The 22,373-nt window shown below is 37.6% G+C and overlaps 3 protein-coding genes across 5 annotated transcripts; 1 reads left to right on the plus strand and 2 right to left on the minus strand.

The window, feature by feature from the left end:
- Window positions 1-3,454: 3,454 nt before the first annotated feature.
- On the plus strand, window positions 3,455-8,946 carry LOC108991849 (protein DA1-related 2-like). Its single transcript, XM_018966243.2, has 12 exons — window positions 3,455-3,983; window positions 4,227-4,390; window positions 5,037-5,124; window positions 5,213-5,327; window positions 6,053-6,173; window positions 6,328-6,411; window positions 6,781-6,900; window positions 7,031-7,243; window positions 7,323-7,385; window positions 7,509-7,624; window positions 8,280-8,338; window positions 8,421-8,946. Exons 1-12 carry the CDS (start codon window positions 3,938-3,940, stop codon window positions 8,741-8,743), a joined length of 1,512 nt encoding a protein of 503 aa, XP_018821788.1. The 5' UTR covers window positions 3,455-3,937; the 3' UTR covers window positions 8,744-8,946.
- A 388-nt stretch (window positions 8,947-9,334) lies between these two features.
- Window positions 9,335-16,054, minus strand: LOC108991850 (mitochondrial substrate carrier family protein B-like). 3 transcript variants are annotated; one of them, XR_001996227.2, is made up of 9 exons: window positions 15,892-16,054; window positions 15,522-15,787; window positions 14,910-15,086; window positions 14,633-14,782; window positions 12,234-12,335; window positions 12,079-12,149; window positions 11,893-11,960; window positions 11,157-11,259; window positions 9,757-9,831 (listed from the first exon to the last, which is right to left on the minus strand). XR_001996227.2 is itself a non-coding variant. In XM_018966244.2 (8 exons), the coding sequence occupies exons 2-8, from the start codon at window positions 15,747-15,749 to the stop codon at window positions 9,590-9,592; spliced, it is 1,038 nt and encodes a 345-aa protein (XP_018821789.1). In that variant the 5' UTR covers window positions 15,750-15,787; window positions 15,892-16,052; the 3' UTR covers window positions 9,335-9,589. The 3 variants fall into 3 exon arrangements, 1 of the variants encoding a protein (XP_018821789.1); XR_001996225.2 differs by having other exon boundaries at window positions 11,157-11,266; XM_018966244.2 differs by lacking the exon at window positions 11,157-11,259 and having other exon boundaries at window positions 9,335-9,831; window positions 15,892-16,052.
- A 1,394-nt stretch (window positions 16,055-17,448) lies between these two features.
- On the minus strand, window positions 17,449-21,771 carry LOC108991767 (protein NRT1/ PTR FAMILY 5.6-like). Its single transcript, XM_018966153.2, has 4 exons — window positions 21,418-21,771; window positions 19,236-19,453; window positions 18,558-19,102; window positions 17,449-18,437 (listed from the first exon to the last, which is right to left on the minus strand). Exons 1-4 carry the CDS (start codon window positions 21,572-21,574, stop codon window positions 17,600-17,602), a joined length of 1,758 nt encoding a protein of 585 aa, XP_018821698.1. The 5' UTR covers window positions 21,575-21,771; the 3' UTR covers window positions 17,449-17,599.
- Between the last annotated feature and the right edge of the window lie 602 nt (window positions 21,772-22,373).

The following is a 22,373-nucleotide window of genomic DNA, read 5'->3' on the forward strand; positions in this document are numbered from 1 at the left end:
TAAAACTCGATTAATCTATTGAATGAGATTATATATTATGAAATATATCAAGTACTGGAATAATTTACTTCAACGTACGTTATAAATATTTTATAAGCTGCCAACCGACCTCTCTTTCTGACGAGAAAAGCTATACCGTAGTTTGAAAACAGCCTAAATAGAGGAAGGTATCTGTGCATGGTGCTCTCTTACGTGTGGCTTGCTTTTAACTAAAACATGGCATCTACGGTCTACCCCAACAGCTTGATCGCCGTCATCCCTTGGAATCTTAAGAGTGAAAAATATATATTTTTCATAAATCCAAAACCTCTCTATCCATAACCCCACGTTGGATTAACCATTAGATTCATTAAAATAATAATATAATATTATTTCGTTAATAATAATATTTTTAATTTATTTTTTTCATATTTGACAATTACATTAACTATATGTTAATTAATAATTTAATTTAATATTTAAATTATTATTTCCTAACTTAAATATATTGTGGCTCAAAATTAGGAAACAATAATTTAAATAAATAAAATAATGGTTATAGAGTGTGAATAGTGAGTTTTTAAATTTGAAGATGAAGATGAATGTACTGTAGCTAAAAACTTGACATTTGAGCATATGGTGAATCCAATGCTAGGATTTTAAAATCAAAATCATCAAATTTTGAAGATTGGACTCATTTGATGAGTCCAATGCTAGTGCTCTAAAAAGGAAAAAGTTTAAAAATAAACTTCAAAACCGACGGATATAGATTAATCGTTTATGTCTCGGTGCAAGGCCCACTTCCTCGCGTGTGACAAATGAGGCAGAAATTTAGGAAGAGATCACGTCACTTTGTATAATTGACAAGTAACTGGCCTTTTGGCAGCAATATCAATTATGTACGATATTACATAAGAGAAATTATATTAATAGTTGCAGGGTACGTAATTATAGTGTATTTTATTTGAAAAAAAAAATAAATATAAGATTTATATAAAAATAATAATTTTTTAATAATAAATTACATTATTTTAAAAAAAATGCATGGCATTTATACAACTATAATTATATATAGGTTACTCATAGTTTAATGGTATCAAGAGAGCCAATCTCTAACGAGTACCTTTCTTCCTCTTTGGCAATATCTTCTTCCGCATCTTCTGATAACCCGATCATAACCATTAATGCCGCTATTACCATCAACGAGAAGCTTACGCCATCTACATTTCCACAATAGAGAGCACAGTTTGAAGCATTGCTTTTTGGCCATAATCTAATGGATTTTGTCACCGACGACAGTCAATGCCCTGCGATTGATGTTGAAAATGCCGCCGCTTCCAAAGTAGCGAATTTCCATGCCTTGCTAGCCTCCACATCCACCACAATCACACCGTTACTTGCTTCATGTAAAACATTTCACGAAGCTTGGAACAAACTAACGCGCCTTCATGCAGGAAAATCTCACACTCGTGCGATGCAGTTGAAGGAGGATCTCACTCTCAACAATCGTGGAAATCGGATTGTCACAAAATTTCTCCAGGTGATCAAACTTGTAGCTGATGAACTTGCCAGGATTGATCATCCTATCTCCCGATGATGATCTGACCCTTTATATTCTAAACAGTCTGGGTTCATAGTATAGGGAAATTTCTGCCCCCATACGAGCTCGTGAAAACCCTATGAGGTTTGAGGAGCTTCATGATCTGCTAATAGGCCACGAAAGCTATCTCTGACGCCTGGAACAACAAGCTGCATAACCGTTGATTGCAACAACCAACTACTCTCAGCGAAAAGCAACCTTCATCTGGAACAAATGGACAACGTTCATTCTCCAAAGGTTGCGACAACAACAAACGCACCAACGGATTAGGCTTTTGAAAATATAATCTCATTTAGGCATAAACTAGTGAAACCACAATGTTTTTACTATAAGCTACTAAGCATTGCTCCATCACACACGACACAATATCACAAATCACAATATTTTTACTAAGCAAGGCAAAAACAGAGACTAAAGATTCGGCATTTTCTCTTCCTCCCAAAACATTCCTCAAATAAATTAACAATAACAACTAACAAAAAAATGGAACCCAGAAAAAATGAAATACAAAGAAAAATATAAAACTTACAGTGGAATGTGGACCGTGTGGGTTGTCGACAACGAGAGAGGGAGCGATGAGAAAGGAGAGTGTGATAGTGCAGGTCATAGAGAGGGAGAGGGAGATTGTAGGTCACTAGGTCCGGAGAGAGGGAGAGGGAGTTTGGGAGTGGGACGGCTGTGAATTGGTGAAATGCGAAGAAAGAAAGTTACGAAATGAAGGAAGGAATGAGAAAACGCGGGCGGGAGGAGGGTTCTAACTCTACCCAAAAATGATGCCGTTTGGTTTAGACCAAATAGCGTCATTTCGCCATTATTTTTTTTCATAGGTTTAAGAACAAAACGATGTCGTTTCATGTGAAACAACGTTATTTTGTATAAGAAATATATTTAAAAAATAAATATATAAGATGTCGGTAGGGGTGGGCAGCGGGGCCCCGCCCTCGCTGCCCCGCCCGGCTTCCGCCCCGCCTCCCGGGGGCGGGGTGCGGGGGAAAAACCCCCATCACCCGCATGGTGCGGGGCGGGGGGCGGGGAGGGGGTGCCCCCGCCCCGCACCATGCGGGTAGCACCCCTAGATGTCGGTCGGTTATTCGGTTTAGATCGGGTCTGAATCGTAGACCGAATCGGCCAACATCGGTTTCGTTAATTTGCTACCACCGGCCAACCGGTTCTCTGTCGGTTCGTGAATCTGGCGATCGGTCTACGTCGGCTCGGTCTAGCCTGTTTGTGTACAGCCCTATGTAAAACCGTGACGTAGCGATCAGACCAAATTCGCCACTTTATGGTGTGTGGAGTAAAAGACCGGCCTAAGAGTAGATTTTCTCATTCAACCTTATTCTTTACGCCAACAGCACTTCACAACCGTATGCAACTCGCTCGAGATACATGACATATTAATTGGTATCATTAAGACCCATTTATATAGTATAAGTATTTCATTTCATATTATTTAATTTTATTATTATAATTTTTTAAAAATATCATTTATTATATTTTTAAAATTTTTTAAATTAGATAATATAAAAAATAATATCTTAATAATATTTTATTCAACTTTTAACTTTCATCTCAATTAATTATCTAAACGTTAATTAAAACTGCTTTCATGTCGGAAACTTTATATATTAAATATTTTGGGAGACAATTATAACCTCGGAATAGTTTGTTAATTTGAACCCAAAATACTGCACTGCTGATATGCCAGGTACATACGATATTTAACTATATTATTTTGTGAATTTTAATTTTGTAAATTAAATTTATTTCAACGGGTAGTACATGGCAATTGTGCAATTTCAAGGTAACATCACGGGCACTTGTTTGAAAATCTTTCTTTTTCACTGCAAAAATACTCCAAAATTTAGATCAGAAAGTAAGAGAGAGAAAATGATCTATATGACCGCATCGATCGATCCCTCTTTTCCATCTCCCTCTGAGAAAATCATCTTGAAGCTGAGGGATTCTCTCGGGCCTCCGCCGTTACTTTATTGTTATCCGCCTCAGCAGATTCCTTCCCACACACCTACTTTCAGCGATCCGATCTCTCCCTCCCTCTCTCTCTCTCTCTACTTTCCGTTCATTTTCTTTCCAAGCGAGGCATCTTTTTCTTTTCCTCTTGAACTTCTTTCCCTCTCCCAGATTCCTTCTCTCTCTCCCTGTCTTTCTCTCTCTTTCAACCAGCCACTATTAACTATGTCGATTGCCTTGTTCCTCGTCCTCTCTCATATCCTGCCAAGAAGTCACTTCCTCTCTCTCTCTCTCCCTCTCTCTCTCTCTATTTGTCCTTTTCACATTTTTTGCGCTTCCTTTTGCCCCCGTTGATCTTCCGGGGAAACTTACACATAGCTCTCGGTCCTTATGGCTCCCTCTGGTGTCAACCACATATCTACGCCTTGTATTTACGGTACTTGTCCCTAACCCAATTAATTTATGAATACCTTCTTTCACTTGCTACCAATACGGCGAACGGATCGTTTTGAATGCATTCCCACATGTATTCGATGTAAACGTATATGGATTATATAAGTTGAATCATATTGAGTTCTAATCATTTCAGCATTTTGTATGTGATGATTTCCCCCCCTTTCACCATACTGAATTTTTGTTTTTGGTTGGGGGGTGGGGTTGGAATAATTTGTGGCGGCAGGGGACTTTATTTCTTCAAACGGGGAGAGAAAGTCTAGCATTATGAAATGGCTGATTAAGCTTCTCAAGAATGTTTCCAATCGAGGAGAGGGTGGAGGTGGTGCCAATCGTCCTGAGCTCCTTGACGAGGAAAACCCGACTTGGCGTGCACCCCCTAGATCCTCGGTACACAGTTCCCTACTATGCTGATATTTCTTATTGCAAAGTCATAGATTATGCAACAAAATTCTGTGAAGCTCCTCCTGCATATTTGCTTACTTGGAGAAGTCCACCCGTGCTTGAGTTTCCAAACCGCCTTACACAATTTTCTGAATTCTTTTAAAATAAATCGTTGTTATTAACGAGATAAATGTTTCATCTTAACCGCGGTTTCCTAGTGGTGTCTTTGTTATTGTAGTGTAGATTTTTTGGAGTGACAATCATGCTTATGTTACATGGATTAAAAGTTCGCAGCATTGTATGGATCGTCGCGCAGATTAGTCTTGGGGATTCTAGACCACACAGCAAGTTATTCCCAATTATTTTGGTGTTATATATGTCTACACATAATCGGTGTATAGCTGGTGGACAGGATAAAAATACGTACCATAGCCTGTAAAATATGATTATTTCTGCTTTTGAGAAATTGTGCTTGATGAATAATGCAATGGGTTTGTATACATGTCTCAATCTTTTCAATGGCAATGCTAATTTTTAACCCATAAAAGGAACTCGACTTCATTCACATCACATTATGGTGCTCAAATTTTTACATGTCACTGCTTGTTTTATATAAGAAAAATTTTGTTACTAGTTCTAGTAGTGTAATCAGGATGATCGCTCTGGGGCTCAGAAGGAAAAAGAAGAACAAGACCATGCAAATGCACTTTCCCTGGCTGAAGATTTGAAGAGACGTAATGGTTGGTTAACAATATTTAATACCTGAAATAAATGTTGCTTCTCTGTTACATTTGCACCAAATTGAGTCCCCCCCCCCTTTCTCCCCAGGATATGGTCGGCAGACTAACATTGACGAAGAGCTTGCTAGGGCACTTCAGGGTAAACTAAATTCATCTTCATATCCTCCTTATTCTCCTGTACCATATCATCCGAGGAAATTTAGGTAAGATTTCTCAGTCATAGTTATAATTATTTGCATCATGAACATTTTTTTTTATCAGTAATCAAGAAGTTTTATTCATAATAATAGGCAAAGCCCAAGTACGCAGGGAGTATACATGTCAAGTGCTAGTGGTGAGATGAGGTTTATGACTGGTTTCTGTTTCCCAAGGAGGCAGTTTTCATGCCACATGATTTTGGAACGGATCTTCTGGCATTAAAAGCTCTTTGGTTCTTCCCAGTCTATAAAATTTTTTATGAACATATAGCTCAGTTTGGAACTGAAAATTTTATTTATTTATTCATGAATATCAATAATGAGAATCAACACACACACACACACACACACAGATATATATACATATCTGTAAGACCATATCACATTACTTGTCACACACATTCTGGCAAATGTTCAAATTTGTTGGATTATCACTTTTTTGTTCCCTTGGGCTCTCCTAGAATGTAACTTACTTTTGCTGCTTGGGTGATGAATTCATTGCAGTTTGCCAAAAATTTTGGTTGTTAATTGACAGTTGCGACGAGGATTATCTAGTCATAAATGGTTTTCTTGAATCCCATATTGGTGTTTATTTTGGTGTAGTTGCTACAGGATTTGTCAAATATCAGCATAACCATTTTAATAACAATATAAAATTCAATTGATTGTCCGAGATTCAGAACTTTTTACAATCTTGAATTTGATTTGTCATGTCTTTTTGTTTATTGCAGGGTATGTGGTGGTTGCAAACGTAACATAGGCTATGGCAATTATTTGGGCTGCATGGGAACATTTTTCCATCCGGAGTGCTTCTGCTGTCGTGCTTGTAGTTACCCAATTACTGAGCATGAGGTAATCAGTTGTTCTGTGTCTCTAAATTTTCCCATCATATCAGTCTATTTTTCAGGTTTTTAAAGTTAGAGGTTGAATAACCATTCCAGTAATGATGATAAAACTTCTCCTTCATCCTTCATCTAGCTCTTACGGTTTTTTCTGTTGATCCAAGTTTTCTTTGTCAGGGAGGGAACCTTATCACAAGTCTTGTTTTAAAGAGCTGACCCATCCCAAATGTGAAGTTTGCCACCAATTTGTAAGAGAAGTTACCATACTTGATTCAATCTATATTGCTTGCTTTTCTTTTTCTTGTTTTTTTCTTTTTCCTTCTGGCCATACTGTTGGTTCTCAGTCAATCAAAAAGTTGTGTCCTACTTGTATAATTATGTAATTAAAATACCATTTCAGGCCTATCCTTTAAGTCTGGGTTGCCACCGGACCAGTGCATGCCGACAGTGGTATGTAATGTCGAGCATCAGGAGTGCTAGTTAACCTCTCCTATAGGGAGAGCTAGATTGAAAAATATCGATCATGTTCCCATCTAGCTGAGATTATTTATATTGGATCTTTGATAACCATCATGAATTTTATCTACATTCTTACATTTAAATATTAAAAAATTCAGATCCCAACAAATGCTGCTGGTTTGATCGAGTATAGGTGCCATCCATTTTGGTCTCAAAAATATTGTCCATCACATGAGCATGATAACACAGCTCGTTGCTGTAGTTGTGAACGTCTAGAGGTAATCATCCAAGATGTGGAACATATTTTCTTCTATTACCTTATCTCCAAAATGTTTTCTTAATTGGAAGAGATGAATATTAATTCAAATTGATCTGCATAGCTTTCCTCCTATTTTTTTCTCCTTGAAGTCTTGGAACTCAAGATACTACTCTCTGGAAGATGGGCGGCGTTTATGCTTAGAGTGCATGGAATCTGCTATCATGGATACTGGTGATTGTCAACCCCTTTACCATGCCATAAGAGATTATTATGAAGGACTGAACATGAAATTAGATCAGCAAATTCCAATGCTTCTGGTTGAAAGACAAGCACTTAATGAAGCCATTGTTGGGGAGAAGAATGTAATAAATGATCTCTTGGTGTTTGTATTTTATTTACTTTTTCATGGAAATTCTCAGATTCTGACGTTGCTCTTTCCAGGGCTTTCATCACATGCCTGAGACAAGGGGTTTATGTCTTTCCGAAGAGCAGACAGTCACAAGTGTATGTAATCAGAATCTTATACCACTTGGTTTTGCTTTTCTTAAATTTGAAAGAAGATAACGTGTAATGGTGCCGATTGTTTATTAGCTGCTCTACCTGTGATTATTATTTTTGTTTATTCAGATACACAAAGGGCAGAGATTTGGCGTCCACCGACAGGTAGGAATGAGAACCCAACACCAAAAACTGACTCGAAAATGTGAAGTTACAGCCATTCTTGTTCTCTATGGTCTTCCAAGGTGATGGTCAATGACAATTTCGCCATTTTTTATTTTTTCAAGAGAAGGGGTTTGTAAATTTTCTAAACCCAATGCATTTTGTGTGTATGTGGTTTTTTTTTTTTTTAAAAAAACTCAGTCTTCATGCTTAAAAATACTTGTGACATAAGAGTAGAGTAGCACCGAGTATAAAATCTTTGCATTATGCTTTTGTGCATAATCCATCTACAATGATCGAAATCTTTGTTAGAACAATAAGAAATCGTCCACTTGATACCCTTGTTTGGAGATTTCGTAGTCCATCCTTCCATTAAGTTTGCTTTTAGCCGTGCTCGAAGAGACATTGGATTGTAATTTGAATCTTTTCTTTGTTCTCTGTATTGAACGACTGTCCAAAAAGCTCAAACACCAATACTCCACATGCAAACGGACTCAGAAATAGTGAACAACCACAGGCCTTATGCTGCAAAACCCACGAAATTTATAGAATAGGGTCGCCAACATTTTAACCTAGGACTTTTGGCCAATACCATGTTAGCATCCAAATCAAACCAATTATGCATATCGAGCTGACAAACATATTAACATTAACATGATCCACCTCTGCAAAAAAGGAAAAGAAGAAGAAGAAGCGTTTTCATATCTTATTATTTTGATATCTTTTTGCTGGACTCAGATTACTCACAGGTGCTATTCTTGCCCATGAGTTGATGCATGGCTGGTTACGCCTCAGAGGTAGAATGCCCTTCCCAATCTCCTCCTTGGATCATCATCTGGATGTACATCACTTTATCTTCATTAACTTTGAATTGTGCAGGCTACCGGAATCTTGACCCTGAGGTAGAGGAAGGTATCTGTCAGTTGCTGTCATACATGTGGCTTGAGTCAGAAGTGATGCCAAGATCTAATGCCATGCCATCTACATCAGCAGCTTCGTCCTCTTCCTCATCTTCATCGTCAAAGAAAGGTGGAAAGTCCATTGTCGAAAATAAGCTGGGTGACTTTTTCATGCACCAAATCGCCAACGATACTTCCCCGGCATATGGAGGAGGATATAGGGCTGCTAATGCAGCTGTCGATAAGTATGGTTTACGTTCTACACTGGAACACATTCGACTCACCGGGAATTTTCCATTGTAATAGGAAGAGATGTTCTCAGTGGCTGTATCCCCCCTCCGTTGTATGCCCATTAAAGGTAGCAACATGCTCTAAAGAAAGCTCATAACAGAAGTTTGAACAGCATGCCCCTTCAATTTTTAATAAGGGGGAACTGTGTCCAAAATGTCTCTAGCCTAATAATATGCACCTTTTACTGGACGTGTAAAAGTAAATTAGTAACTATATTTTTTAACTCTTTAGCAACTGGGTGCATCATAAATGCCTATGAGGTTGAGCAACGTTGCTCTAGAAACTCTGGAAAACTTCATTTCTGAACGCTTTACGAGTCGTATTACGTACCATGCCACAAAAAAGGCAAATAATCGTTACCAACTAAAGACCAGCAGAACTTCCGGGCTGGGTGTCACAATTAATACAAAAAAAGGAAATGACAGTGGGACAAGGACCTTTTCAAGGTATATGCATAAAAGCATGGCAAATAATGCGCACACATTTGTAATGCATAAACAAGGTTTGAATCTGCCAAAGGAACCCAATGTCAACTCAATTTGTTTAAGCTAAAGATCACTCAGCAGTTTCATGTGTAAAGGATTAATTGAGAATAGCAAAAAGTTGAACTAAAAATGGTGATTTTGAAAATGGGTCACCAGTTAATCATCTTTCAGTATTCTGTGGACAACAATTTCCTCCGTACAGATAGCCATCTGAGTTTACTGTTCTGTATCTTTACATGCAAAAAATGCAATTCTCACAGCAGCATACAATAAACCACCATGAGAAAACCCAAGAAAAGAAATTGGCTTACATAACAATTTAACCACCCTTCCTTTTGAATACAGACCAAACTCCCGGAGACGTAGGTGACAACTATAAACGGTCCGTTATATCAGCAAGAAGCTTCTTCAGTGTCTCATAAGTCATAAAACATATACCTACACCAGGAACCACCTTGTAGTATTCGGGCAGAATCCCTCTATACAACCCACGCAAGCCTTCAGTCCGGGTTATGTGCCTAAAAGTACCAAAAAGGCCTGTTGTATAGACACGAGGTCGGCCTCCTGCCCCTTCCAATTGCTTTCGGCGCCTCACAAGATCCAGAGGAAATGTTGCTGCATATTGTAGTGGAGAACAAATGAAAAGACATGATACTACTTGTGGAACTCATAAACCCGAAACTGGTACACTAGACTTATCAATGTCATAACAACTATCCAAGTTCCACGGCAAACAATCCCATTAACCGAACAGAAACAAATATTGAAGCCAATCAAATATGGAAAGCTCACAAATGAGAACCACTTTATAATACAACAGAACAATGTTATGAAATTAAAACCATCGATCAAAATCTCACATCAGTATTATCCTGTTTAGGATGTGTAACATTCATTCAAATAATTATTTAACTGCAATAATACACAAATTACCATAAAACAGCATGCAAATAGAAAATATAACACACTATTATCTTTATACATATAACTAGTATGCATGAACAAAAAATGTTGAACTCATGAGCAACTTCACTGATGAATAAACAATTTTTCAATAGATTCAGTACTCATGCCTGGGGAAGGTTGTTGTGGCTGTGCGGTTAAACTGAAAAATGGCATTATATGAGAAATATTCAGAGCTCTACCCAGACTATTACCGTACCTATCTCCAAATGATTTCCAAACTTGCACACACTGTATTAGGCTACTTTCTTGATGATGGTGTCATTAACGATAGACACCACTTTATAGGAGTTACAGAGAATACCAGTGTTTGGAGAATAACCCTATCTAGAATGGCTTAAACGGGAATGCACATTCTACCAGTGAGTAGGGTTCAAGTGAAGGCAGAACGACAAACTGGTACAAAAATTCAATTCCACCAGGCAAAGGCCAAAATAAATTATATCTACATTAAGAATGTGAATGCATTATTTGAGTTTGTCATAGTAAAAGGTTTTGACACATGCAACAGATCTACTCAATCAGAAGCAACTAATTTTTGCTTCCAAGAAAATAGACAAGGAGTTTGTTTGACTTTACTTCTAAATTTGCATCACCGCCACTTTTTCAAATCTTGCAGTAAGTCCGTGCTTTTCAATAACAAAAAAAAATAAAAAATATTTTGCCTGTTTCATTTTCTGGAACAGAAAAATGAATGGAGTCCTTAAAAATATCGGCAAGGCTTGAAGGATGCCAACGCCCATTAATCAATTGGCAATGGAAGCCTAACTGAGAAGCATACCTCAAGGAGGACCTGATAGAAAATATAGGTTCACCTGAGAGTAGTGCAACCCCATAATGGAACCCACTGCAAAGCTTGGGGAGACAAGTTATTGAGGAAGTGTTGAAAACAGGAATTTAATCCAAGAAAGATCTTTACATAAAGGATAATGTTAGATGAATGACATAAGAAGGTAATTTTCTGTTGACTTCCTTACTAAAATTCTCAAATGCCAGATAAAAAAACAACTCCAGTCTGTTCTCTGGCTCTAGGGGTCAGTCAGTCTGGTTAGGTACTTGGTGCAGAACCTGCACCACACCCTGTTCTCTGCATCAAAAGCATAGTCACAGCTGCATGTATCAATTACTTTTACTACATATTGACAATCTTAATTAAGCACTGGAAATAGGCTAACCAAAACCTCATTAACTGTAGTAGCTGCCAATTAGCACTTGATATGAAAGACGAGTAAAAAGTACTCCAAGTAAGAATCATAACATGTAATGCATACTCACAGAAATACAAAAGACAACATATGCACCAGATACTCTCCTGTCTCTATTTCAGAATAGGATGTAACAAAGAATGCTTATTCTTTTTTTTTTTTTTATTGGTAAATAAGATTTTATTGATCATAAGAATAAGCAAGAGCCCAAGTACACGGGACAGATACAAGCCCTTTATCTAAAGGGCAAGAAGTTTTTCATATTGAAAAAACAATGCAACTTTAATTCTTTCGTAACACAATAGGTACATTGGTCTTTGCAGCTTTAATTCTTTTTTTTTCCTGGTTGGTTCCTAGAATACTGTTTATCAGACTAAATGCCAACAATAACAATGTGTTTAATTTCCATGAAAACAAAAGACCAACCCCCATAAAATTAACAAGAAACATAGAAGCAGTCTCAAAACTCATGAAAAGCTTCGGATGTAGCAGGTCTAAGATCACTCACCTGTTGATGATGCAATTCCTGAAAGACTTCCACAAGCCAGACTTACAGGGACAGTAGAATCATCAGGTCTGATATAAAGACAGCAAATTTATGTTTTAGAACCAAAAAAAGGACCCTAGCAATAGGAATTGTAAGAAGTCACGTCAGAAAAATAAAATGACAGAAACAACTTATGATGTGATTTACCTATGCAATTTCCAGAAAGATCTCAAGGTCTCATATACTGAAAAACTGATTGCTATACTTGGCCCAACACCCTGCGTTAGCAACCAAACAGCAATCAACCATACACTGAAAAGGACTTAGCATGTACAAACTTGGAATTGACTACAGAAGCATACCAAGAGTGTTGCTCCAAGCCCCTTATATAGACCCAAAATACCCTCCTCCTTGCTAATAGTTTGTAAAGCATGGCAAATACCTCTGTAGTATATCACATTTGTCTGCAAAGCTCAAACTAGCCGAGTCAATGTAGAAGAAAATTGCACATGCAAAACCACAAACAAAATATTAAAGAAAAGCAAGACTCCAGTTAATGCATCTTACGATTAAAACACATGGTAAGCAACTTAAAGCTCAAACTAGCCGAGTCAATGTAGAAGAAAATTGCACATGCAAAACCACAAACAAAATATTAAAGAAAAGCAAGACTCCAGTTAATGCATCTTCCGATTAAAACACATGGTAAGCAACTTAAAAATAATATTTTTTTACTTAAAAATCATATTAAAATGCCAAAAAAAGTAAAGAGACAATGATTTCAACAACTACAACAAGAATAAGAAACAGCAGTAGTTCCTATAGAAAAAGAAAAAACCAAAGAGCAGTAGTAATGTTTCCAAGATGATTGAGGGTCTGGTGGATGGTGGGTTGCTCCATGGTTTCTCGGTGGGGAATGGCAATCTCCATATTTCTCATTTATTATTTGCTGATGACACGCTCATCTTTTGTGGTGCACACCTTGGACAAGTCCAAGACTTGAGGGCGCTTCTCATTTGCTTTGCTGTTGTGTCAGGTTTGAGCATTAACCTTGCAAAGTCGGAAATAGTGCCAGTGGGGGCTGCCCCTGATGTGGAGATTCTAGCTTCCACCTTGGGATGTAAGATATCTTCACTTCCTTTGAAGTATCTTGGCTTACCGTTGGGTGCTTCTTTTAAATCTGAAAGGATTTGGAACGATGTAGTCGAAAGGGTGGAGTGCAGATTGACTGCTTGGAAGAGGCTATACTTGTTGAAAGGTGGTAGGTTGACTTTGATTAAAAGCACCATTTCTAACTTACCCACCTATTTTTTGTCTTTATTCTCGCTTCCTGTAAAGGTGGCTAATCGCATAGGGAAGATACAAAGGGATTTCTTATGGAGTGGCTTGGGAGAAGAGTTCAAATTCTACCTGGTTAATTGATTTACAATTTATACCCCAATTTTGGGGGGAGGGTTGGGGATTCGCCAGTTGATGAAATTCAATCAAGCTCTCTTAGATAAGTGGTTGTGGAGGTATCAAAATGAAAGGGAGGCACTTTGGAAGTCCGTCATAGATTCTCAATTTGGGGAAACTTGGGGTGGCTCGTGCTCAAATGAGGTACGAGGTTCTCATGGAGTGGGTTTGTAGAAAAACATTAGAAGCCGTTGGCAGACCTTCCGGGGTCATGAACATTTTGTGGTAGGCGATGGTTCGCATGTCCCTTTTTGGCTTGATATATGGTGTGGCAACCACTGTTTACGAGATACCTTCCCTGCCATCTTTGCTCTTGCTAGAGTTAAGGAGGCTTCGATTGCTGACATTGTGGTCTTTTCAAATGGCGCCCCTCAATGGAATGTGGGTTTCATTAGGGCAGCTCATGATTGGAAATTGGAGTCTTTTACGGAGTTCTTTGCGGTTTTATATTCTGCAAGTATTCCAGGGAGTTCCGGAGACAAGATGCTTTGGAATCTTTCTAAGAAAGGTACTTTCTCTGTTAGTTCTTTTTACCATAAGCTCACGAACCCCGGTTTGTTGATGTTCCCGTGGAAGAGCATATGGAAGACGAAAGCTCCTTCAAAAGCAGCTTTCTTTGTCTGGACAGCTTTTTTGGACAAGATTCTCACTACATATAATTTGAGGAAACGTCGGGTTATTGTCTTAGATTGGTGTTGTATGTGTAAAAAGCATGGGGAGTCAGTTGATCACCTGCTTCTTCACTGCGAGGTGGTCAAGGCTATATGAGATGATGTCTTCTTAAGAGTCGGATTGTCTTGGGTTATGCCTTATAGATTGGTGGACTTTCTAGCAAATTGGAGAGGCCTTCATGGTGATTCTCAGGTAGCGGCAATTTGGAGATTGGTACCAATATGCTTGTGTTGGTGTATTTGGAGTGAGAGAAATGCTAGATGTTTTGATGATCATGAGAGAACTTTGGCTGAGCTTAAAGCTTTCTTTTTTAAGTCATTGTTCCTATGGGAGGGGGCTATAGTTTGTAATGGATCTAGTGTCCATGATCTTCTCCTTTCTATTGTAACCTCTAGTTAGGAGTTTTTTTGTGTATACTTCCTGTGTACCTAGGCCTTGCCTAGTTCTATGAATACAATCTCTTTGATTACTTATAAAAAAAAAAAAAGTAAAGTTCCCAAAGCATGCCTATCAATGCAGCAATGCTTTAAAATTTTTTTTTTTATAAGTAGTAATGCTTTAAAAACTTAACAAATGAGACTGGTACAAACTGGAAAAGAAAACACGACTTTTCCTTCCAGCCAAATGACATTACCTGAGCTGCAAGGCGTGTCCTTACAAGATCCAATGGATAAGTAACTGAAGCAGCTGTTATTCCAGCCAAACCACCAGCTACAAAATGTACACAAATGTCTGCACCCATATTTTCTCTTCGGCTCTCCAGTCCTGGAATCATCTTTAGTAGCTGTATCGCATTAAATGCAGTTTAGTCATTGACAACGGCATAAAGGCATGATTAGAAGCACTTTCCTGATAACTATGGATCACAAACACAGACTGAGACAGACATATATATGCTTGTTTCTACCAACCTTTTTATAGTGCTCATATGCATAAAAACTGACAGAAGAATAAGGTAGACGATGAGCAATTGTAACCAGATTCCCCTTCCAAAAAGCTCTGAATCCTTCTTCACCAACAATCCGCGAAGCCTCATGCCATATGCTCGCCTTTTGCAAAGTCGCAACATCAGAGTGCATACCTTGCAACTAGAAGGATGGAGAGAAAAAGATATCAGGGAGGCAGCTAATCAATCTTGAGGACACTGAAATGCAATGGTTGATCAACCCATAGTTCGTCCAAAATACACAAAACCGTATCGACATTACATTAAACTAACTTTAACTTCCTGTGCCACTCCAATGAGCATACCAGATGATTATCCTTTGAGCAAAGTATTAAAACAGAACATTTACCCCGGCTATAATTTAAAAACTCATTCTTTATCCAACCCTTACCTAAAACAAAACAAATAAGATCCTAACTTTCGATTAACTTTATCGCATAAAAACCTAACGCACTCAAGTAAACAATGAAACCCACTCGTAACATCACACATCAACACAAAGTAAAAAAGAGTGCAAACGCAGCCCAAAGAATACATCAAACTCTGTTAAAAGAAAATGAAAGGACGAAATTCAAACCTGGAAGAGAATAGTGAGCCGAGCAAGCGGCGCCGTACAGGTCTTACTGAGAGCGCCGGCAACGCCTCCAGCAAGGAGCTGCGATACCGTTCCGATCTGAGATTGCTGGTGCAATGGCTGTTGCTGCTGCTGTGAGAACTTCCTTGCACCGCCATCGGCGTGGCCCGAATTCAGAGCTCTCTGCCCCCCTCCCTCTACCACCACTCCAACTCTTGCCTCTGTTTGCATAATGCAATCTCTCTCTTTCTGCAGTCTTCTCTTTCCCTCTATAAAAAGTTTTGGAAAGCTTTACAATTTGTCTTATGCAGAACGGACTTCTCTGAATCAAATAGATTAAGAAATATATTCAAATGAGGAAAGGATTACAAACCGTAATCGTATCCGAAATCACTGCCAATCGAATTCGCAGCGCAGCGCTGAAGATTAGCTCCAACCCCAACTTTCTTCTTCTTTTTGCTTGTGCTTTTAGTTTTAGGTCTCTTCCCACTGCTTAATTTGAACGCAGATGGGAGAAAGACGAGGAGGGTCCGACGTCGTTTAGGGGCTCTATATCATCATATGAAATCACCCAAATGGTTAGGTTACTTAAAAAAGAAAAAATCTTCCTTGCAGCCTATAATTGGGAGAAGCCCCAGCACACTCAACGTGCTGGGTTGAAAAAAAAAAAAAAAAAATTTATGTGAGGTGTGTGGAGAGTGTAATGTACAGTAGACTGATGAGTAGCATTTCTCCTTAAAAAAAGTCTTGGGAGCCACTATTCGCTGCATCCAAATTGCACACATTACGTATCAAAATAAGAGATTTTTAACATTTTTGACACATTTTGAATTGAATATCGTCTGTTTAAACAGTGAGATGAGATAATTTGTCCCATTTAAATTTAGAGATGAGTTGAGGTAGTTTTAGGCCTTGTTTGTTTTCTAAAAATATCTCATCTCATCTCACTTCATCATTACAACTTTCTCAAATCTCCACACAAAATAAAATAAACAATTCAACTTTTTCAAATCCCAAAACAACAATAATATTAAAAAATATATTCTAACAATATTTTATTCAATATTTTAACTTTAATCTCAACTCATCTCATCTCATCTCTGAAAACAAACAAGCCCTTAGATGAGTTAAATAAGGGCAGGTTTGGGAGTGGGATGAGACACAAAATTCTCATCTCATCTCATCTCATTATTATACCTTTTTCAAACCCTCATACAAAATATAATAAAAAATTTAACTTTTTAAAATCCTAATTCAACTTTTTCAAATCTCAATACAATAATAATACTAAAATATAATATTTTAAATACTAAAATAAAACACAAAATTCTCATCTCACCTCCCAAACATACCCTAAAATATTATTGAAATATTATTTTTTAATATTATTATTATTTCGAAATTTGAAAAAGTTGAATTGTTTATTATATTTTGTGTGAGAATTTAAAAAATTATAATAATAAGATGAGATAAAACTATTTCTATATCCAAACAGTAACTAAGTCTGTCTTAAATGGTTAGGTTAGTATTTATTTAATTGGGTTTAGAGTAGTGTTAGGGTTTGAACTGAATAACTGATCTATTCTGATATTAACTCTATTTATGAAGGTCTAAAATTTTAACCACTGATCTAAAATGACATCCGGAGTTGTCAAAAGGTAACAAAAGAAGCAGCTTAATTACAACAAATCAAGTTATCATTTTTCTTGAATTGAAAAATAAATGGTGTAATACTAGATATAATCATAGGTTATGTAAATATCATGCACTCATTTAAAAAAAAAAAAGTGAGATCCATAATTAAAAAATTATTATTATTATTTATTTTTATATAAATTTCATATTTACTCGTTTTTCTTAAAAAATTACACGATATTTACCCATTTTATGAGTACAAATATCATTTCTCAAAACAAATTATATCATTATCTTACACAGAACAAGCAATTTTAATAAACAAGCGAAGTAAGCGATCGACATTTATATAAGTTTTTTTTTTTTTTTTTTTCTAGCAGGTTTTCAGTACCACATAGATAGATAGAAGATATATGCGTAGCTAGCTATCAAGTACTGTACAAGATCTACCCAATTATCCTTCGCTGCACATTTTTGTAAGTGTACTTGATAGCCAACATCACAAAAACACACAAATTCAACCCACTCATGGCCGCCAACAACCAATAGAAGTTGTCTAAACGGCACTCATTCACATTCTGTGCAAACCAACTTCTCCCACCCTTCTCCGTGACATGATCCACAACAATAATCAGAAAGCTGCTCAAGAAACTCCCAGCCCCAAGCACACTCAGATAGAAAGCAATTCCTAAGCTTCTCATCGAGTCTGGTACCTGGTCATAGAAATACTCTTGCAACCCAACCACTGCAAAACCGTCTCCCAAGCCAATAATTATTATTTGTGGAGCTAGCCAGAAAACGCTCAGAGATAGTGGCCCGGTTTTCCCTCCTTGAATGATTTCCTTCTCGACAGCTCTTAGCCTCTTCATTTCCACCAAGGCCGCCACAGACATTGCCACAACTGAGAATAACATGCCAATGCCAATCCTCTGAAGAATGTTGATACCTCTTTCGTTGCCCGTAGCTTTCCTTAACATTGGGACTAGAATCTTGTCGTAGACGGTGACCGAGATTATCATTGCAATTGCCCCAAGAGCATTAATGGAGGCCGGTGGGATCTTGAAGTTTTCAGTAATATTTAGGTTCATTGAGGCGGCTTGTTTGATGAAGAATGTTGTGGTTTGTGCTATGCATATTCCGAATGTCAACGAAGTTAGCCATACGGGAATCATGTTCAATATAAGCTTTGTCTCCTCGACCGTTGTCACTGTTGCCAATCTCCAAGGATTCTGCTCTATCGATATCCTGTCCTTCTCTTCAATTGTTGCAGCCTTGTCGAGAAACCTGTACGTGGGTCAAAATTGATAATTAGTACCAATTGCATGGGGATTTTGTATACAAACTGCCTCGTATAATTAAAGTGCCATATATCGATTACATGTATATGTATATTCTTTTAAGTACCTAAGCCGACTGGTATGACCTAAAAGCCTTCGTTGGGGCTTTTGCGACTTGGGAACTTCATATAATAATGCAGGATTTGTGGGAACAGGTAAATTTCTCTTTCTAATGGCCGCAACTAAGACCTGAAACATGGGTGTTAAAGGGCTCCCTTCAGGTATCCTGTATCGGTAGTAAGGCTTTCCCACGTAGAAGGTTACTACTGCAATAGCCATACTGAGTGTAAGAATGAGATCAGCAACACCCCAGCTCACGTAGTCTTGAACATAAACAATTACTGTCACACCAAGCAAGAGCCCACAAGACAGTGCGAAATTCCACCAGTTGAAGTAAGACATCTTCTTCTTCCTTTCTTCTGAGTGATCATCATCGAATTGATCGGCTCCAAAGCTTTCTAAGCAGGGCTTGTGTCCTCCAGTTCCGACAGAGATAAAATACAAGCCAAGGAAAAATACCACCTCATGAATCTTTCTAGGCCGCTGAGACGTCCCTTCGCTGTATGGCTTTAGACTTGGGATGAATTGAGACATTGTAAACAGGCATAGGCCCTGATTTTGGTAGTAATTAACACAAAAATAAGTACCATTCTCAAGCTAGGGACCTAGCCATTATATATGGCTATATATCTACAATTACTTTTATCATAATTAATTAGAAGTAATTGATGACAATATATAGTACCATTAGATATACGAGGGAGGAAAACAGGACCATTGTGAATCGGCCAGTGTAGGCATCTGCAAGGAGCCCTCCAAGTAGAGGCATCAATGTTGTTACTCCAGCCCAGTAGTTTACGTTCTTGACTGCTGTTTTGAGGTCTTGATGGATCACTCTTGTGAGGTATGAGATGAGATTTGTTGCTATGCCAAAGTAGCTCAACCTCTCACTAAACTCGATCACTGCCCGGACCAGATTTAGAACACATGGCATAACCATTGACATAATCAATAATATTAATAAAGCAAGAAACAAAAATTCTAGAAACATATATCATCCACTTTGTCATGGATGGACCCAGGACAACGACATAGACGTACACAGGGCAGAGATACCATCTAGATACAATTTATAATTTCATTAGGAGGTAAGGACCCACCTTCGCAGTTTTCCCGCGTCTTGCCCACGGTTTCTTTGGACTAGCTCGGAGAAATGAAATTAAAAAAAAGGTGGCTCAATTATTTGTCCTTTAGCTTTGTTAATCATGATTATTCACACACCACACGTTATATATTGTTTTATTTATTTTGATTTTATTCTTATTAAACTAATTAACTTCTTTCACTCATAATCTATATAACACATATTTTCTAATAAAAAAAATAAAAGTATATGCAGTCCTCTGTAGTGTTGAAATAATGAGTATAATTTTTCTTTTTCCCTCAAGTTCTTGCCTTTAAAGAAAAAGCATAGGTGTAGAATACAAGTTGACTCTCCTCTCTTCACTATCGTGATTAATTAATATGAAACTTGCCCTATGGTATCAGTAAAAGGAGCTGCAGCTCAAACATGACAAACTGCCAATGATTGAAAGGCAACCTCGTTTAGTAGTACTGTATGTTAGTTTGACTCGTGACATCTCGTTTTCTTTGTTTAAAAAGCAATGTTACCAGGTAGCAGACATAGAAATAAAATCTAGACCAGAGTCGACATGATATGCCGGATCGGAAGATTTAGGGGGGTGGGGGCCAGGTGGACTAGTACCGGAAAAGATTAAGGCAGGTTTGGGGGTGGTTGGGGTGAGATGAGATATAAAATATTTATTTTATTTTATCTTATTATTATATATTTTTTTAAATTTTTATATAAAATATAATAAATAATTTAATTTTTTTAAATTTAAATATGATAATAATACTAAAATATAATATTTTAAATATTAAAATAAAACATAAAATTCACATCTTATTCCTCAAATCTGCCTTAAGGTACCTGACCAGAGTTGACATGCATGATCTGAATCCACCGCAATCCATCATGTTACGATCCCACATTGACTAAGTATGAGATTAGTTGATGGTTTATAAGTTCCTAAGCACCATTTCCTTGTAAGCTAGTTTTCAAGGGTGAGTTCTACCTAGTGAGTTCATAACAAATGGTATCAGAGCCACTCCACATCTAAAGCCATGTTGCGACGGTTGCAATCATGCGGCACGGGGGTGATGCCGGCATGACAGTGTTCGCCCGGAGCTAGGAAAAGACCTAGCGCACAGCCAGCCCGTGTGAGCGCCGGGACCGCCGGGACCGCCGTGGACGTCGGTTGCGGAGCGTGGTGGTTGTTACGATCCCACATTGACTAAGTATGGGATTAGTTGATGGTTTATAAGCTCCTAAGCACCCTTTCCTTGTAAGTTAGTTTTCAAAGGTGAGTTCTACCTAGTGGGTTCATAACACATCAGTATCTAAAAAAAAGTTAAGAGGGTGTGGGGGGTAGGTAGGGAATCGGATTTGTGTGTTGATTCAATTAAAAGACATAAAAGCTTAGAAAAAAAATTAAAAGCCAAAAAAAAAAAAAAAAAAAACCCAGTAAGTAATCTCGTACGACTGACAGCAACTGAAACAGCACCAGAGGATTAGGTTGCCGTCCCATTGCAATATTTATGATGAAATTAATAATGCTGCCATATGTTGACAAAAAAATAGAAAATAAGGAAGGTGGAAAGAAAGAATGATAGTAAAATCTGTAAAACCAGGGAAGAACTTTTTGGTTTCTTCTTCTGAAGTTTCATGAGAGATCGGATAATATGTAAAGGGGATGAGATATATTTGGAATTAAATAACAGGGCAAAGAGTACTAGAGAATCAGTACGGACAGTTTAACTGATTAACAATGTTATGTATAAAATACAAACACGCGCATACTTACTGATGATAAAGGAGGAGGCCTTCCAGATACCGGTTGAAGCACGGAGAGGAACTCTTCCTTTATGATCCACAGATGAATCATGCACCCATTTCTCTCCATCGCAGCTTTCTTCTTGTACTACTACTTCTCTTCTGTTCATCTCCATCTCCAGCTCCATCTTTGCCAACGAGAAGATATGGCTGCTTTAGCCAACTAAAAGATTGCTACTGCAAATAGATATAGAATATGATCAGCTAGCCCACGAGAAGGAGAGTGAGAGTGAGAGTGAGAGTGAGTAGTGCGCTTCCTTTATACTGCTATGGATGGGGCCTGGGGGGATGCTTTTCTTAGGTTAATGGGGGTAGGTTCCTCATTATCTCAAATGCAAAAGATGTTACGAATTAAATAAGAGCAATGACTTCTGATCATGCAGCATTTATTACAGATACCAATAGAAAGGCAAGTCGCACACGGTTACCGGTTACGTTCTCATGTATATGATCAAAATTCAGAGCGGTCATATATGAGAGTAATATCACGAAACTGAGAATTTACTGCTTGTCGTCCGTGTTTCATAGGACTCAACATAATTCAATCAACTTATAAATTGAAAGAATTAGATTCTTTAGCTTTAATGTGCTAATTTTATATTAAGGAAAATGTTGGGGACCAATGAATTGGACCCTCCAAATTGACCGATATTTGTTTTTTTGTTTTTATAAAAAAACTTGATTAAAAAAGTGTTTATTAATGAAATTGTATTTTTTTAAAAAAAATACGTTTAAAACTGCTTAAAAAATATGTAAAGAGAAAAAAATATATATTTTACCCTTATGGGTACAGCCATCAGTACCCACTAGTAGGACCCTTGTATCAATAGGTTTGTATCGCATTCGTCATGAATTGTAACAAAAATTATTGAATCTCAATTTATATGTCAAGTTGAATTTAAATTATATACGAGTCAATTTCATTTA

Source organism: Juglans regia, chromosome 7 (assembly GCF_001411555.2).
Source record: "Juglans regia cultivar Chandler chromosome 7, Walnut 2.0, whole genome shotgun sequence".
NCBI classification, from domain to species: Eukaryota; Viridiplantae; Streptophyta; class Magnoliopsida; order Fagales; family Juglandaceae; genus Juglans; species Juglans regia.